The sequence below is a fragment of the Lonchura striata genome, chromosome 22 (genome assembly GCF_046129695.1).
Source record: "Lonchura striata isolate bLonStr1 chromosome 22, bLonStr1.mat, whole genome shotgun sequence".
NCBI classification, from domain to species: domain Eukaryota; kingdom Metazoa; phylum Chordata; class Aves; order Passeriformes; family Estrildidae; genus Lonchura; species Lonchura striata.
This window is the reverse complement of record NC_134624.1, coordinates 6,932,580-6,947,702: the sequence shown is the minus strand read 5'-3', so window position 1 is coordinate 6,947,702 and position 15,123 is coordinate 6,932,580. Positions and strand designations below refer to the sequence as shown.

The 15,123-nt window shown below is 53.5% G+C and overlaps 1 protein-coding gene across 3 annotated transcripts; it reads right to left on the bottom strand.

Annotated features, from left to right (window-relative positions):
* Positions 1-434: 434 nt before the first annotated feature.
* On the bottom strand, positions 435-14,975 carry PLPP7 (phospholipid phosphatase 7 (inactive)). 3 transcript variants are annotated; one of them, XM_021543514.3, is made up of 4 exons: positions 14,894-14,975; positions 14,545-14,679; positions 13,383-13,855; positions 435-1,274 (listed from the first exon to the last, which is right to left on the bottom strand). In XM_021543514.3, the coding sequence occupies exons 3-4, from the start codon at positions 13,831-13,833 to the stop codon at positions 910-912; spliced, it is 816 nt and encodes a 271-aa protein (XP_021399189.1). In that variant the 5' UTR covers positions 13,834-13,855; positions 14,545-14,679; positions 14,894-14,975; the 3' UTR covers positions 435-909. The 3 variants fall into 3 exon arrangements, with proteins under 3 accessions (XP_021399189.1, XP_021399188.1, XP_021399187.1); XM_021543513.3 differs by lacking the exon at positions 14,894-14,975 and having other exon boundaries at positions 14,545-14,680; XM_021543512.2 differs by lacking the exons at positions 14,545-14,679; positions 14,894-14,975 and having other exon boundaries at positions 13,383-14,077.
* Between the last annotated feature and the right edge of the window lie 148 nt (positions 14,976-15,123).

Genomic DNA, 15,123 nt, shown 5'->3' with positions numbered 1-15,123 from the left:
TCTGATAGTATCCATCACCTGCCAAGCATCAAACTGTCTTCTAGAGACAGCTAGACCACAGAGAACTGGCACATTCTGTTCAAAAGATGGGATTTTCTTATGGCAGCTGCAAGGGGGGGATCTATTTTGGAGACAGCACGTTGAGCATGACCACCAGCTGGATAAGGATCCACCAGGCTTCAAGGAGGCCATTTGTCAATAATGGGAAGAAACAGCATCATGTGTCCCTTACCAGACCAAAAACTCCTCACACACCCCCACAGAAGAGGTTTTCCTTCAGTGTCCTGAGCACCCACCTAGGCCCATCCCAACTAAAACTAAAGTTTGCATCCCCTTGGGCAGCAAGACTGCAGGACCTGCTTCATGAATGCATATCTCAAAGCCACACTGGACTTGTTTTCTCCCCTCCCTCGTGATAAGAACCAAACAGGGCAGGATTTTTATGATTATTTATTATCTGTAAAGCACCAGCAGTGTCCTGACTCTGTACAAGACACAACTGCTGGGCTCACAAAAAGAAAAAAAGCACTGTGGCCAAAATAATTTATCCTCTAAAAAGTTCACAAATGTGTTCTCAGGAAGCTCTCAGGCACTGCCCATCCTGAGGACATACCAAGGTGCCAATGTGAACCACCTAAAGAAGGCAGACATGGAGCTCATTTCTCTCATTTGTAAAGCTTAATTAGGCTGCTGTCCAAACACAGCTTGAGAATATGGCCAGAACACAGGTATGGCCCTTGATTTCTAAAACCCAATTCATTACAAGAAACTTTTTTGTTTAAAGGTGGGGAAGCGACATTAAAAAACACCACTACTCATGGAAGTTACAACTGCTTCCAACAAACAACATGTAGAAAATACTGGGAGGGGGACTCTCAAAGTATCTTCTAGTTTCCAAGTCCTCCGTGTTCACCAGATGGATATCAACATCTGACACGTGTTGGAAGACATCCATATCAATTCCACCAGCCTGAACTGCAAGTAGCCAAAAACGAAGCCGGAGAGGACATCTGTGATGTGGTGCCGTCCGATCATGACGCGGGACAGGCCCACGCAGAGGGCCCAGAGGACCAGCAGGATGCGGAGAGGGATGGCCAGGACCAGGTGGTTGAGGAAGAACTTGGAGAGCATGGCCACCCTGCTGGCATGCCCGGCGGGAAAGGCGTAGGTGTCCATGGTCAGGTAGTCCAACAGGCCAGGGCTGATGTCGTACGGGCCCTTCCGCTTGGCCAGCTTCTGCAAACCTGCCACAATCATGATATCCAGGAGCAGGGCTACAAAACAGGAGACAGAGAGGGGACAGTGAGAGACAGAAGAGTTGAGGGCAGTTTTCAAGGCGTAACATTAAAGGGTTATCATTGTCTTTAAATAAAAATTTCTGTTTGGTTCTGGCCAGATGGCCATGGTGCAGCTGTACACAACTTCCCCATCCTCATGTCTCCACCCAAATGTTGATTAACCCTCTGCCCACAGAGGAGGCAAATACCACTCTCATCATCTGGCAGAAGAGAACCCCAAACTGCAGAGGCCAGCAACCCACCTGGGGAGGAAGAGAGCAACTGGCAAAGCTAAAATTGAAACTCTTTTGGCCCCAAAACCACCACTCTGGGTGCTCCTGTTGCTGCCTCCACCTCGTGCTTTAGAAACCTTGTGCAGCAAGGTCCCTGCCTGGGGCTCTGTGCCAGGCTGACCAGGCTGCAGTGAGCAGTCTGCTGGAGGAAAGGTGCCCCACAGCACTTTCTAGTGTTGTCCCTTGTCCTCTCCCAAGCCCACCACCTCCTCCTGCCCAGAGCAGCCATGGAATCACACCATGCTGAGAGATTTCTCACCACACTGACAGATTTTACTAAGAAAAGAGCGTTAGGAGCCAGTGAGCCAAGGGGAAAGCCAAACAATAAAGAAAAATGGGCTCCCATGTTAGAAACAGCACCACAGTGTGTTGGAGGGTGGGTGACATCCTCCTAGACATCCTCCACCCATGCTTCTTCCTTTGCCAAAGCATCCAACACCCACAAGCCATTTCTTGTTTCTGCTCACCTTTTCCTCCCTGTGACTTTCTGCCTGCAAGTCACCCCGCACAGCCCCTTCCCTGTACAAATTACTGGGGGTACCACACCTCCCAGCCCCAGCAAACCCAGGCTTGTGGTGGCAGGGGCACCTGCAGCTGCAGCTCTCTACACAAAACCAACATTCCTCCTTAACAGCTTCAGGAGTGAAACCCATCAGCATTTATCTACACCACCCTCCTCCTCAGCCCACCTGCTTCGTCCCAGCCGACAGGTACTGTCATTTCTACTTCCTAGCATCAATTTTATTTCTCTTTAATCCCCTCATCTGCTTTTCCACAACCCTCCTAATTAGTCAGAGTTCTGATTTCAGCTCCCTGCAGCAATGACAAGGACATATCTGCCATCACCAGCACAGCCTGCTCCCTCAGCAGGAATGCCAGGGGCCAGTTGTTTGGTTCCCAGGCTCTGCTAAAGACCATTCCTTGAGAGCTGACAAGGCTTCAGGAGCACGGATGGGAGTGCAGTGGTGGTGGGGATGGGAAATCTTGGGAGGTAGCTCCACCTGCCTGCTCAGCACCTGGCAGGAGCTGGGAAGTGAGGAGCTGTCACAGCAGCTCTGCTCACCCACCTTCCCCGTGTGCCACCCCCAGCCACAGCACTGCTTTGGGAAGGGGCTGGTGTTTATCCTGGCCAAACCCTCTCCTTATGGGAGTCTGCTTTTCTCCCTCATCTGCAGGACATCTTGCATGGGGAAGTGGGGCAGCAGGACCTCCCTGAACCTTCTGCCCAATAGGTCATGCATGCCCTGGGGTCTCAGAGCTGTGGAGGGCACATGGAGCAGAGGAAAAGATCTGGGTACCAGCTCCTCCCTGGCATGCACAGTAGCAGGAATCAGGCTAGGCACAAAAAGCAGGAGATTGACACAGAGCAAAGGTTCATGAGTGGCACCTGAATAAAGGTGTCAAGGCTGCAGCTGGCAAGGGGCTGCAAGGAGGTCGGTCACACCAGTGGGCCTGTAGCAGTAGCAATGGGTTTAGGAGGACAAGGACAACCAGGGACTGCCCAGCTCCTGCTGGATGTGACCAGCAGGTAGGGAGAGAGCAGGGGGAGGTCTGCAGCCCACCAGGATCCCCACACTCAGCAGAGTGGTTGTCTGCAATTTGCTGATTTTTTTTATTTTTTTTTTTTTGACAAGCTGGCTGGGGAGAGAGGGGGAGGGAGGGATTTCAGGCTGTGGAGCCCTGGAGCAGCCACTCACCCTGGCTCCCTGTTAAGGTCAAATGCTGTGAGCCTGGGACTGGCTGACCATGACAGGGCTGCCCCGCTATGCAGGGCTCTGCTCATGCTGGGCTTCCTAAATCACCCCCAGCCCAACACCTCACCCCATTAAGTGACCCCCCCGCAGGCCTGATCCAGCAGATTGCTTCAGGAGATGATTTTCAGAGCTCAGCAGCTGCATTTCCCACCAGTCCCATCTCATCCTGGACGAGAACTGTGTGAAACTGAAGCTCCACGATGCTCTCTCGGGAACCCAGGCTCATCAAATTCTCAGGAACCCAGAAGCATCAGAGAGATGATGCACCAGTGCTGCCAAGAGAAAACTCTGGCCCAAGTTACTCTGCTGAAATCAGCACCAATTGCATTGCTGAGAAGCCAAGCCAGGGCTCCAGAACGAGTCTGGGCACCCCAGCAGATCCCAGTGTCTCCTGCACGGTGCTCAATACATTCCCTAGAGACCATTCCCCACCAAACCATGGATCAGCACCACAAGTGCCATGTGCTTTAGCAATGCGTGGTTTTCACCACTGCCTGTCAGTATTTTGCACTGGCAATATTTTTTTACGGTCAAAGGTGATGTCAGGGCAACTCGAGGGATGCAGGCGTGTGTGCATGGAGGTGTTCAGGGCATGGAGAGCAAGCCAAAGAGCAGTTCTAATAATCCTTTCATTCAGAAGATGAATAAAATGGGCCTTCAGTACTGCTCGCTTTGATTTTCGTCAAATGATGCACAGAAAGCAAAAAGCCTCGTTTGCCCACATTTCAAGATTGGAAAGCATGACAGCATTAAAACCAGGGGTTAATTTGCCGTTAAAAGGAAAGAAAAAACCACCGAAGATCCCTGCTCTGGTGCTTTTTCTGTCACTTCCTCCCCTTGCACTTTCCGTTCCTTTCATGGAGATTTCTTTATGAAACAGCCCCAGCAGCCAGCCCTGGCCCCTGAGGCGTGGGGGGTCCCACTGCCTTGGGGTCTCTGCTGTTCCCCTTCCCAGAGCTGAGTCTCTGCTGTTCCCTGTGCTGGATCTCTGCTGTTCACAGTGCTGGGTCTCTGCTGTTCCCAGTGCTGGATCTCTGCTGTTCCCAGTGCTGGGTCTCTGCTGTTCACAGTGCTGGGTCTCTGCTGTTCCTCTTCCTTCCCAGTGCTGGATCCCTGCTGTTCCCTGTGCTGGGTCTCTGCTGTTCCCAATGCTGGGTCTCTGCTGTTCTCCTTCCCCGTGCTGGATCTCTGCTGTTCCCTCTCCCTCTCCCTCTCCCTCTCCTCTCCCTCTGGCAGGGTGAATCAGCAGGCAGCGCTGCTGCCGGCGGTGCTGCCAAGAGCCCATCCTTCAGGAGCAGACGCAGACAGCTCCATTGCCCAGCACCCCCATCCCCAGCCCTGTTCCCTCACAATCCCATGACCCACACACCCGCCCGGACCTTGGCTCGCTTCCCTCCTCCCCTCAATGCACATCAAATCCTCCCTCTCGGGTGGGCACAGCGTCAGGCAGGGAAGGGGTTAACTTTACCACGGTCCCTCGGTGTCCCGGCTGCAGGTGGGTGTCTCTGCACTGGGGACTGCTCCTGCTGTTGAACCCCAAGCCTCTGAGCCTTGCACCTGCCACCTGCAAACCTGCAGCACCACCTTGGCTCTGTCCTTCCCCGCTGCCTCACACAGGGCCCTGCAAATCCTTCAGGCTGCCCTGACTGGAGGCTGGAGCAGACACAGCCCCAGGAGAGCCCGTGGAAGGCAGCCTGCAGCTGAGGTACAGCCTGCCCTGGCTGCTCCCTGGGGACCCTCGAGGCTGTCAAAAGCACAGCAGGCATGGCAGAGTGCCACCTGACTGAGGCTGAGATGAGAGGAGGAAGAAATTTTTATATGAAGCATGTTTTTCATCATGCCTTTCCCCCCAGAGCCAGGTAGCACTGGATTTAAACCAGAGGCATCACTGGATGTAAAATCCACGTAGAGCAGCTCTTGACCATTCTTGCTTCTTTCACACTTTTCTGAAAAAGATCAAGAATTTCCCTGTGGACCTGGTGTTAAGGGAGACAATCCTTCAGATTTCCAACACGAAATCACCCAATCCCCAAATCCTACATTAACATCTACCATTTCCTTAAAACACAAAACCAAAGAGCAAGTCTCGCCCTGCCTGTGACAATTTTAGCTTCAGAGATCACCTTGGTATTGTAAAAAGCCAACATCTGGCATCAGATGCACAGCAAATGAGCTGAAAGTGAGCCCCCTGGGCAGGAATTTTATATCTATTAATAAGGAAAGGAGAACAATTATCTGCCTTGCTCCTACCACCAAACGCTAGGAGCCCATTAGGAGAGGAGAGGTGAGCAGAGAGGAGCCCTGTGCAGGCTGGGCACAAGGACAAACCTGAACCATCATCAGCAGAACCCAAGCAGCCCCAAAGCTTGTATTTAAAAGGAATTGAGAGAGCTGGATGTCCCCTGTCACCATAAGGTCCTTTCTGTCCCCGAGGTGGCATCTCTGCTGCTGTTCCTTAAGGCAGGAAGAGGCTGAGGATGGTGTGAGCACCCTTGGGGACGTGGCCTGCTCCAGGCTGGAGGCAGGCAGCGTCTCCAGGGACGGAGGCAGATTCCAGCTGGGATGTTTATATAAACATGTTATCAAAACCACAGCTGAAAAACAACCTGGGTGCAGTTCTAGGGGCAGGGGGGGAGGAAAAGGGGAGAAAGCCAAAAAAGCTCTTGGCCTCATCTGCTCCTGCAGCCGAGATCCACGTGCCTTCACACACATGGGGCTGCTTGCACGAGGCAAGGCTGCTCTCCTGTGAGGTTGGGATCAGAAACAGTCACAAGCTGGACTCAGCCACCCAGAACCAGGGCTGAGCACATGGGGAGAGGAAATCAGGGAGGTAAGTGCCCAGGAATGAAGAGTGAGCTCATTACATGAGCTCAGGAGGCTCCCAGTGTGGGAGCAGATGGAGCAGATGTGCCTCAGACAAGATGTGCACGGAGCAGAGCCAAGCTGGGGACAACTCATTGCTTGGGCTTCAAACCCACTGTGCTGAGGCCACGTGTAGGGCCAGGACTGGCTTGGAAAATCCTGTATTGCCCAGAGTACCCACCCTCACTCAGTACTCAACTCTGGACAAACGCCACCAGTCCCAAGAAACAGTTTCTTTAGCTCCATAATTAGAATTCATAATTTTTTCCCCCCCATTTTTCTTTTTACTTACATGCCCCCTCCTACTCCTTCTGAACTTCCCAAATCTCCTGTAGGCATTAGGCTCCCTGACCTGGAAAATGAGCTGTTTGCAGCCTTATCTCGTTGACATTAATGAAAGATGCAGGTTTCAAAAGAATCTTCACCCTCTCTCCGGTGGAGTCAGTGGCAGCTCAAAGAGGTGCACTCTGGAAATGAACCCCTCAATTCCATTTTGTTCCCCAAATGTGGCACTATTGGGTGTAAGAGCTGACAAAAAGCACAGATGGCATGACACATTGAAGAGCCAATGAATCAGGCATTCTGGTGTTTGGGGGGTGAGTTATTTTTTGGCTGAACAAGCATCAGTGTGGGGTAAGTGGTCATGGGGAGGTGACAAAATGGTGGAAAGCAGAATTGTGCAATTAATTAAAATAAAAACCCACAACAACTAAAAATAGATTTGCTATATTCTAGATGATTAGAAGCAGCCCTGAGTGCAAACACAGGCTGCCTGGAGTTCTCCCCTTGGAAACACTATGCCCTGGGAGCTGGGAAATTTGTGCTCAGCATCAAATACTGAGCAGAGGCTTCACTGGGGGGCTGCACAGGCTGGGGTGAGATGCAGGCAAGAGGGGGAGCACAGTGAAAAGGGCTTGTGCTGCTGGGGGAAAAGAGCTGAGCAGCCCTGGGGATGGCTCATCTGCCTCCCAAAAGGGCTCTGACAGCTTGAAATGCTCCTGTACCCCATGGCAGCAGCACGGGTACCATCAGCACATCCCAGAACCACACACAGCAGCACCTACAGCACTGTATGGGATGAGCTGGAGGAAGAAAAGTGCCTTGGGCTGAGGAGCAGCAGCATGGCCCAGCCTTTGGCTCGGCCTCAGTGCTCTTTGGGCTTGGAGTTCCACCCCACTGCTGTCCAAGAGGCCAACTGGCAAAAAAAAAAAATTAAAAAAAAAAAATTTAAAAGGGTCTGATTCTGTGATGCTCAGGGCGTTCCCAACCATCACACCTCCTAGTGTGGACCTAGATCAGGTACATCTGCCAGCATCCCTGTACCCATGGAAATGGTTCTCTGTTCCAGGTTCAAGCATGGAGGTTTCCTCAAAGTGGAGGAAAAAAGGAGAGTTCCATCTGGTTTCCCTCTCTCCCACCCCACCCTCCACCAGCCCTGATCTGGAGCAGGAGACCTGGCGGGCTCTCCCTGCCTGCTGCTCCTCCCAACAGCTCACCTCGCTCGCCCACCTTCCTCCTCCCGGCCGCTGCTCCCGTCAAGGCGCGTTAGAGGCAGCCACGCTCGCCCATTTCCCGGGAGCTCCCTTCGGGCTCAGCCCGGCTCTGCTTCTCCAGCTCTGCCTGGGCGAAACCGCCCCTGTCCCCTCCGAGCTGCAGGCAGGGCACTGGGAAGTTGTTCCCGGAGTGACAGACAGAAGGAATGACTCATTTCCCATGTTTATTCCCCCTCTTCCCATTCAACAGCCCTCGCACTTCTTTTCTCTTTTGCTCTGCGTTCAGGCTCTGAACCTTTCGCTGTTTGCTCTGCGAGGGTTGGATCCAGCTCGAGGGTTGGATTCCAGCTCGCTGCACATTCCCCAAGGGCTGCACTCTGATGCCTGCAGGGCTCACAGCATCCCCAGCAGCCCGCCAGGACCTGAGCAAATCGCTGCTGCCTGGTACCGAGGGGCTGATCAGACCCTGGCAATACCCCAGTGCCTGCTCCAGCCACAGTCAGACGAGTCCCAGCCTGTCCCTGAGTGTCCTTTATCCAAGGGACACTGCAGGCTGCCCTGCAGGGAGCAGGACACACTGTGTAGAGGAAGCAGGCAGGAAGGGGGGCAGGGAAGCCGGGAGAGCTGGGCACTGCTGGCTGCTCAGAGATGCCTGAGCTCATCAGCTCTGAAGGGATGAAGGCTGAGCACAGCACCCACCGAAGGACCACGGACTTCAGCTGCTGTATCTGGGCAGAACAGAGGCAGATTAGCAGCCTGGAGTGATAAAGAGGAATGTTTAATGCCAGGCTGGACCTGTGTCCAAATGCTGGATGCAGGGGCATCTGTCTTGTTCCCTCTGCCTGGCACCTTCCATGGGTCACTCGTGTTGGGTTATTTGGCATTGAAATGTTTCCACCTCACTGGGCAGACGTGCTGCTGGCTCAGTGAGACCTTGGTGGGCACTGGCAGGGCTGGGAGGGGAGCAGGACAGCAGCTGAGCCCCCTCCATGTGCCAGGCTGTCCAAGGAGGGATGGTTCCACAGGGCACCAGCTCCCCAGCTGCTCTACCCATCCTTGATGGAATCTCCTCTGCCCTGCCTGGCTCAGGAAATCCCTGCTCTCACAGTGCAGGAATGAAAGGGGAAAAAATAGACACATTTGGCCCCAAACCATCTCTGGGGCTCTGGGCTGAGCAATCTCTGCTGCAAACAGACTGATCCATCTGCTGTGCAGCTCCCCGGCCTCTCTGCTGGGTCTGGGCTGCCCTGAGGCTCGACAGGATCAGCTCCTCTGCACTGCCTGGGCATCTCATCTACCCCGTGACCTTTACCAGCACCAGGCTGCACTGTCTGGGTTTTTCATCACAGAGCCTCCAAAGAGAAGCACAACAATACCTGAAGCACGTCAGTATTGTTAGAACAGGGTCGCTGGGGTCTCGAGGGGCTTGGTGAAGGCATTTCTTTCTCTCTCTCCTTCCTAATCCACCAATTTCTTACAAATCTGGTCTTGCTTGGAAGCTACCACAGAGTTCTGACCATATATATGTATTTAGAATTTTCTTTCTCAGGGGATCTGCAGGGACTGTGCTTCAGAATATCATGGCTTGGTTCCTGGTCAGAGTAAAGCTATGTCAATGTTCAGGAAGAAGGCTGAACACAGCAAGAGCTTCCTCCTTGCTGACCTCCAGGAATGGAGAAGCCACCCTGGGCTCCCTCCTTTCCTCCTTCTGTGGCATTCACCCATCCCCAGCCTGCCACTGCTCATGATACATCCACAGCCTGAGGCAGGGCTGTAATGGGATAAATGCTTAGTGACAGCACCAAAGAGCCATCCTGCCCCTCCAAGGGGATGCAGAGCCAGCTGCAGATGGCTGAGCACTGGGACCAGTGTCACTGAGACTGCAAGCAAAGAGAGGACATGGGCTTTCTCTTCTCCTAGTCTGGATACCTGCTCCAGAGAGCAGAACCAGTTCCTGGTGCTTCAAACCAAGCACAAACACAATTTTATGTGCAAGGATGACCCAAGCAGGTGCTTCCCAACAGCAAAGGCACCTAGCTGGTGGCAAATAACCAAACACAGCAATGGTTTGGCTGTAAACACAAAAGAGGGGCCTCACAGGAGTGACCACTTTGGGTGGGCAAACATTTTCCATCCCCAGGGACCACATTCCATCCCCGCTGCAGTGAGAAGGTGCCTGGACCTGCAAAGACCATCAGCTTAACGAGATCAATCTGTTTAACTTAATAAATAGGAGGTGAAGAAATTACTTGAGCACTATCCAAAACACTGAAAGGCGGAAGAGATGTTGGCTGAAAGAGCTGTTCAGCTGGAGAGGGAAGGGTAGGGAGACACAGTGAAGGGAAGAGTCCAACTAAAAGCACTTGTGAGAATCCCTACCACTGCAGTAATACAGAAATGGCTCTGACGAGTTCACCCTCACTTGTAACTGCACATCAGATTGAGTGTTTGGGTTTTTTCCTTTAACAAATTGAACAGGAATAAATTAAGGGATGTGCTACAGCCTGTATTTTGCCGTGGGTTAGATCGATGATCCAAATGTTCTTTGCTGGCTTTGCAGTCAATGAATCACTAAATTTGGATCCACATCCTCACCAGATGGATCAGAACCAGAAACCAAGGTATTGCTGCCCCCAGGGTTTAATGGAATTTCTGTCTGGTTCTGAAGCAGATCTGGGCATTTTACTGGAAGTTTTAGAACTGCTTTCCCCCTGAAAGCCCAGCTGCAAAGTTCAAATTACTTTCTAAGCACCTTCCCACAAAATCCTTGTGATTGCAGAGAAAAGCTGCAATAGTCCTAAAAGTTCCAACACTGGCAGACAAGTAAAAGGAACTTTGTAACTGGGGGATTTCCCAAGTTATGATTTTCTCAATTTATCCAAAGGGTCGTGGACCTTCTCCCTGACTTTTGCTCAGCCAGGGCTGGTGATGCTGAGACAGTCTTCCTGAAAGCATGTCCTGGCAGAGGGATTTTTACAGTGGGCACAGATATCTGGTTTCTTCCATCTTTTCAGTAACAGGCTGTGTGTGCTTCTCTGGCTGTTTGGCATTTGCTGGAAAAGACAACTGTGAGAAGGGGAATCAATAAATTCCATCACAGATGACAAACATGGAGAGAAAACATTGCTTGGGGTTGCTAATCAGCATCTGCAGTGGGGATGGATGGAGCATCCCAGGGTCAGACCTGAAATGCCCCCACATGTGTTGGCAAAGCCCCTGGCAGGAGCTCCTCCTCCATCTGCAGTGGTGCTCCTGCCAGGTTCCCAGTCCCCTTTCAGCAGTCTCCTCGCCTTGGAAGCCTGATTGCAAATCCTAAACAAGTGCTCTATGATGGGCTGGCTCCCTGCCCAGAGACTGCATCAGAAATTCTGCTTGATGTATCAAACCCTCAGCAAGCCGGGGGAAGGGAGGAGAGCCCGGGGAGTACGGAAGGGGTGCCACAGACAACCCCAACTTCCTGGCTTCCCTCTTCCAGCAGGGAAGCACCAGGAGCTTCCCCTCCCTTTGGCCTGTGCCTAAACAGGAGAGCTTTTCACCACGTCCTGGTGGGTTTGAACCACAGGAAAGCAGCAGCAAGAGGGACCAAGGATGCCAGATGCAGCAGAGGTGCCATGACCTTCCTGTCTACACAGGACCCCACTTCTCTTGGGACCTGTCGAGGTCCACCAGCCCCAGGCTCCCAGCCAGGCTCCTTCTCCAGCAGCAGTGCAGATATCACAGCAGCTACTCAGAGACTCAGAGTTTCTGACTGCAAGCTTAAATATCAGCCCAAGGCCACTCTCACAGCAGAGATCTCCTCCTCCAGAAGCTCTGACAAGAGAGGCTGAGGGCACTTGGCCAGTCCCACCAGTCAGTGCTGTCTTTTCAGAGGGAGCAGTGGAGCTCTTTGGGAATTGCCAGACCTATGGAACTGGCCCTTCACACCAATTAACTATTTCCTGCCTTGGCAGAGGGAGAGGAGGGGTGGGAGGAGTGTGTCTAGGCAAGGATGCAAGACTCCAGAACTCCCAGCTTGTCCCTGGACACCACGCTGGAGCTCAGGAGACCTGGAGATGTGGGTGGTGATGCAGGGATGAGCTCTCCCAGCCACCACTCCATGAAGTTAGAACATGACCCTGAGGTGGCTTTGCATTTGTCCTCCTCATATAGCAACAGAAGGGTGAGAAAACCTTCCTTGTTTTTAAGCCAAAAGGGGCATTAGGTCTTTGCAAGGATCTCAAATATTTTGGAGTCAAAGTGGTCGGTTTTCAGGCTCCAACTCCGTCAGAGGCTCTTGGATCAAGAGACATCTGGAGCTGTGCTGGTCGCTGTTAGTCACCTCCTATTTCATCCTCGTGCCCTTTTAAGTGGATCTTCTCTTCCCAGGAGGGGCTGACCCCGGCTCCAGGAGCCCCTGCAAGATCTGCTGATGTCGGGCTCCGCATCACGCTGGAGCTATTCTGGCTTCTTCCCTGCCACGGCCTCCCCCCATGAGATGTCACAGCACCAGGACAGTCTCCTCCAAAGGCACAGGGGAGAAAAGGCAGCTACCACTGTGCTTTTCAAGCCAGTCCAGGTCAGTTTTCACCCTCTGTGAAGGATGAACTTGTGAAAAAATCCCCAAAACCTGAGGCCGCGGTTGCTGAGCTGTATCACGTCACAGTCAGCCCCTGCAGACAGGACGTCCCTTTCCTGTGAAATAAAGTGTGACTGTGACTGTGAAATAAAGTGTCCCTACGGCCCCTGAAAATGCTCCCTGACAAGAAAGGGTCTAAATCCAGTGTTTTCAATTTCTCCTACCAACCAAAAGTGGGATTGCTGAGTTTTTAGGGAGGGTGAAACACCAGGGTGGGTCACAGCCAGATGAGAGGGTAATTAGTCATAATGAAAAAGAGGATAACTGGACCCTGTGCCAAAGGCAGAAGAGCAAGAAGAGCAAGTTCCTCATGTATATGTGGCCTGGGCAGGCTGGGGCCAGGATCTAAGGCAAGTCACAGCTAGAGCTCATCCTGGTCACTGGTGGGACATCAAGGTGGGATGGGCCCTGCACAGTGGAGAAGCCAAACCCTTCAACACATCTCAATCTCCAGAAACAGGGACACTGACCACCACCATGCCAGGAAGGACTAGCAGGAGAGCCAGAGGCATCCCACACAGCCTACACAGCCTCTGGGTCAAATTAGCACATGGAAACGGGGACAGCAGCAAGAAAGGTACCCAAGGGAAGGAGGATGTGAGAGCAAACTGCAGCAGGGAAGGTGACAGGACCCTGTCACGTGGAGCCTGGTCAAGAAAGTGGCAACTCCTCAGGAGTTGATCCAGATATTAGAGACTAATATCTTTATGATACCCTATCAAACACCAAGGCAGATGACCACAGATGAAATAAAAGACAGCACTGCTGGTATCCACCCTCCCACCACAGACACTGCCCTGGTCTGCCTGGACAACCCTGCCCCACGCAGCACCAGGGGCCTGTCCCTGCTCCATGGCTGTCCCCAGCCACCACGGATACTCCATCCCTCTCCAACACCTTCTTGTGACCTCCGTCACCCCCAGCACCTGGGACTAGCAGTGCCAAGAAGTGCAGCATTTCCCTAAAGGTCACTCCCTGCTTCCCGACCACTTCTGCCGCTGGGAGCAGCCAGAGGAGGAGTCCCAGCGCTGCTGTCCCTTGTGAGGAGGGCTGGGCTTTCCCAGCAGGGAGGGAGGTTTGCCACTCACCTAGCAGCAGGTTCATGAGGACCTCTTGGCCTGCCAGCGTGCTGCTCTTCACCAGGCAGATGAGCGTACCCGCGATCCAGGGGATGCCGTGCCCCGTTATCCCCAGGAGGTTGATCATGGAGCGGGCACCTCCCCAGGAGGAGGCTCTGCTGGCACACACTCCCAGCCTCTTGGACATGCAGATATCGATGGCCAGCAGCGAGTTGAAGGCGATTCCCTTGAAGGAGGGGTTGAGCTGCATGCAATCCTCCTCGGGCAGCTGCTGCGACTGCCTCCGCTCCTTGGGGCTGGTGCTCTGGGCACCGGCTGCCCCGGCCTGGCTGCTCTGCTTCCTGCTGGAGCTCCTGCTCTCCTGGTTCCCCTTCAAGGGCTGGTTCAGCGAGAGGAACTCAGCCCTGTTGAGGACATTGTTCCTGTCTCTGGCCCTGGAGCGTGCCTGGGATGCTGGCATTGCAGTCTCTCTTTAACGCAACCTGCTTTGCAAATACCGGGAAGGAGAGCAATCCCTCTTCTCCCTGCAGAAAGCTTCCCCCACTCCCACCCTCACGAGCTGTGAATTTGGGAAGCTACAAAGGTTCCCCTCTGTTGCAGTTGCCCCCAGCACAGACTGCAGCTGTTAAATATAGAGTAAGGAATGCACATGGCTGTTTACTTCATGGGCCTAGCAAGCTTGGAAGGAAAATTAATGCCAGGCTTGGCAGCCACTCCAGTGCCAGGGAAAAAGGTTGGACAGCCAATAGATATGAAGAAGAGGAGGGAAAAACATTGTGCCAAAGGTTGGTTGCTTCTGGCCTGGTCTATTTAAATCTTCCAATTGCTTATTCCCCTGGGCTGCAAGGGAAACTGGGAAACGTAGTTCTTTTTGTGCTGCAATTCACATTTCAGTACCAGAGCCAGAGCTGGAGATGATGGCATCCCCCTCCTCAGGGCACCCCGTGGGGGGCTGTGCTGCCTGGTTTAGCAGCACCAAGACCAGGTGTCTCTCAGGCACTTCCCCTCAAGGGGCTTTCCCCCAAATCTTCCTGATTAATCTGTTCTCCACTTCCCTCCCCATGCCTGGGCACCATCAATACCCCCCTGGCACAGATGCCTTTCAAAGCACCCCTAAGCCCATCCTCCCTGCCCGCTCAGGGTGCACCCTGGCGTGCCTTCCATCACTCACCCCGTTCCTGGAGAAGGAGAAGCATCACCTGCCTCCTGATTAGCCAGGAAGGAGCTGCTGCTGAATTCCCATCCTCCTGCGTGGCCTCGATAGCGCACGTGTCCCCTCCGTGTCACCAGCACAGCACAGCCCGAGCTGAAAGCAGGTGACAGAAAGCAGGTGACAGAAAGCAGGTGACAGCCAGTGCCCGTGGCCCCCGAAAGCAGCACAGCCACTGGCCCCAGCAGCACGGGCAGGAGGAAGGCTCTGCCAGGCCCCAGGGAGGACAGGGAGCACCGCTGTCCCTCCTGCCACGCACGCTGTGCTCCATCGCTGCCACCTCCCACCTCCCCATGCAGCTGGGACCGACCCCTGAGACATCCATGCACCCGGGAGCATCCCCTGGCAGCCTGCAGCTCCACTTCCCGGGGCTGAACCATCACCCTGAGCAGCAGCTGAGTGTGCCTGAGCCTCCAGCACCTCTGGGAGAGACCACCCATGTCAGCTCAGGGTGACAGCCCAGCTGCAGCACCCCCTGAGCCAGGTCACTGCACTGCCAGCACCACCCCCAGGCTCCAGGAACAGGATTATTCCTATGCA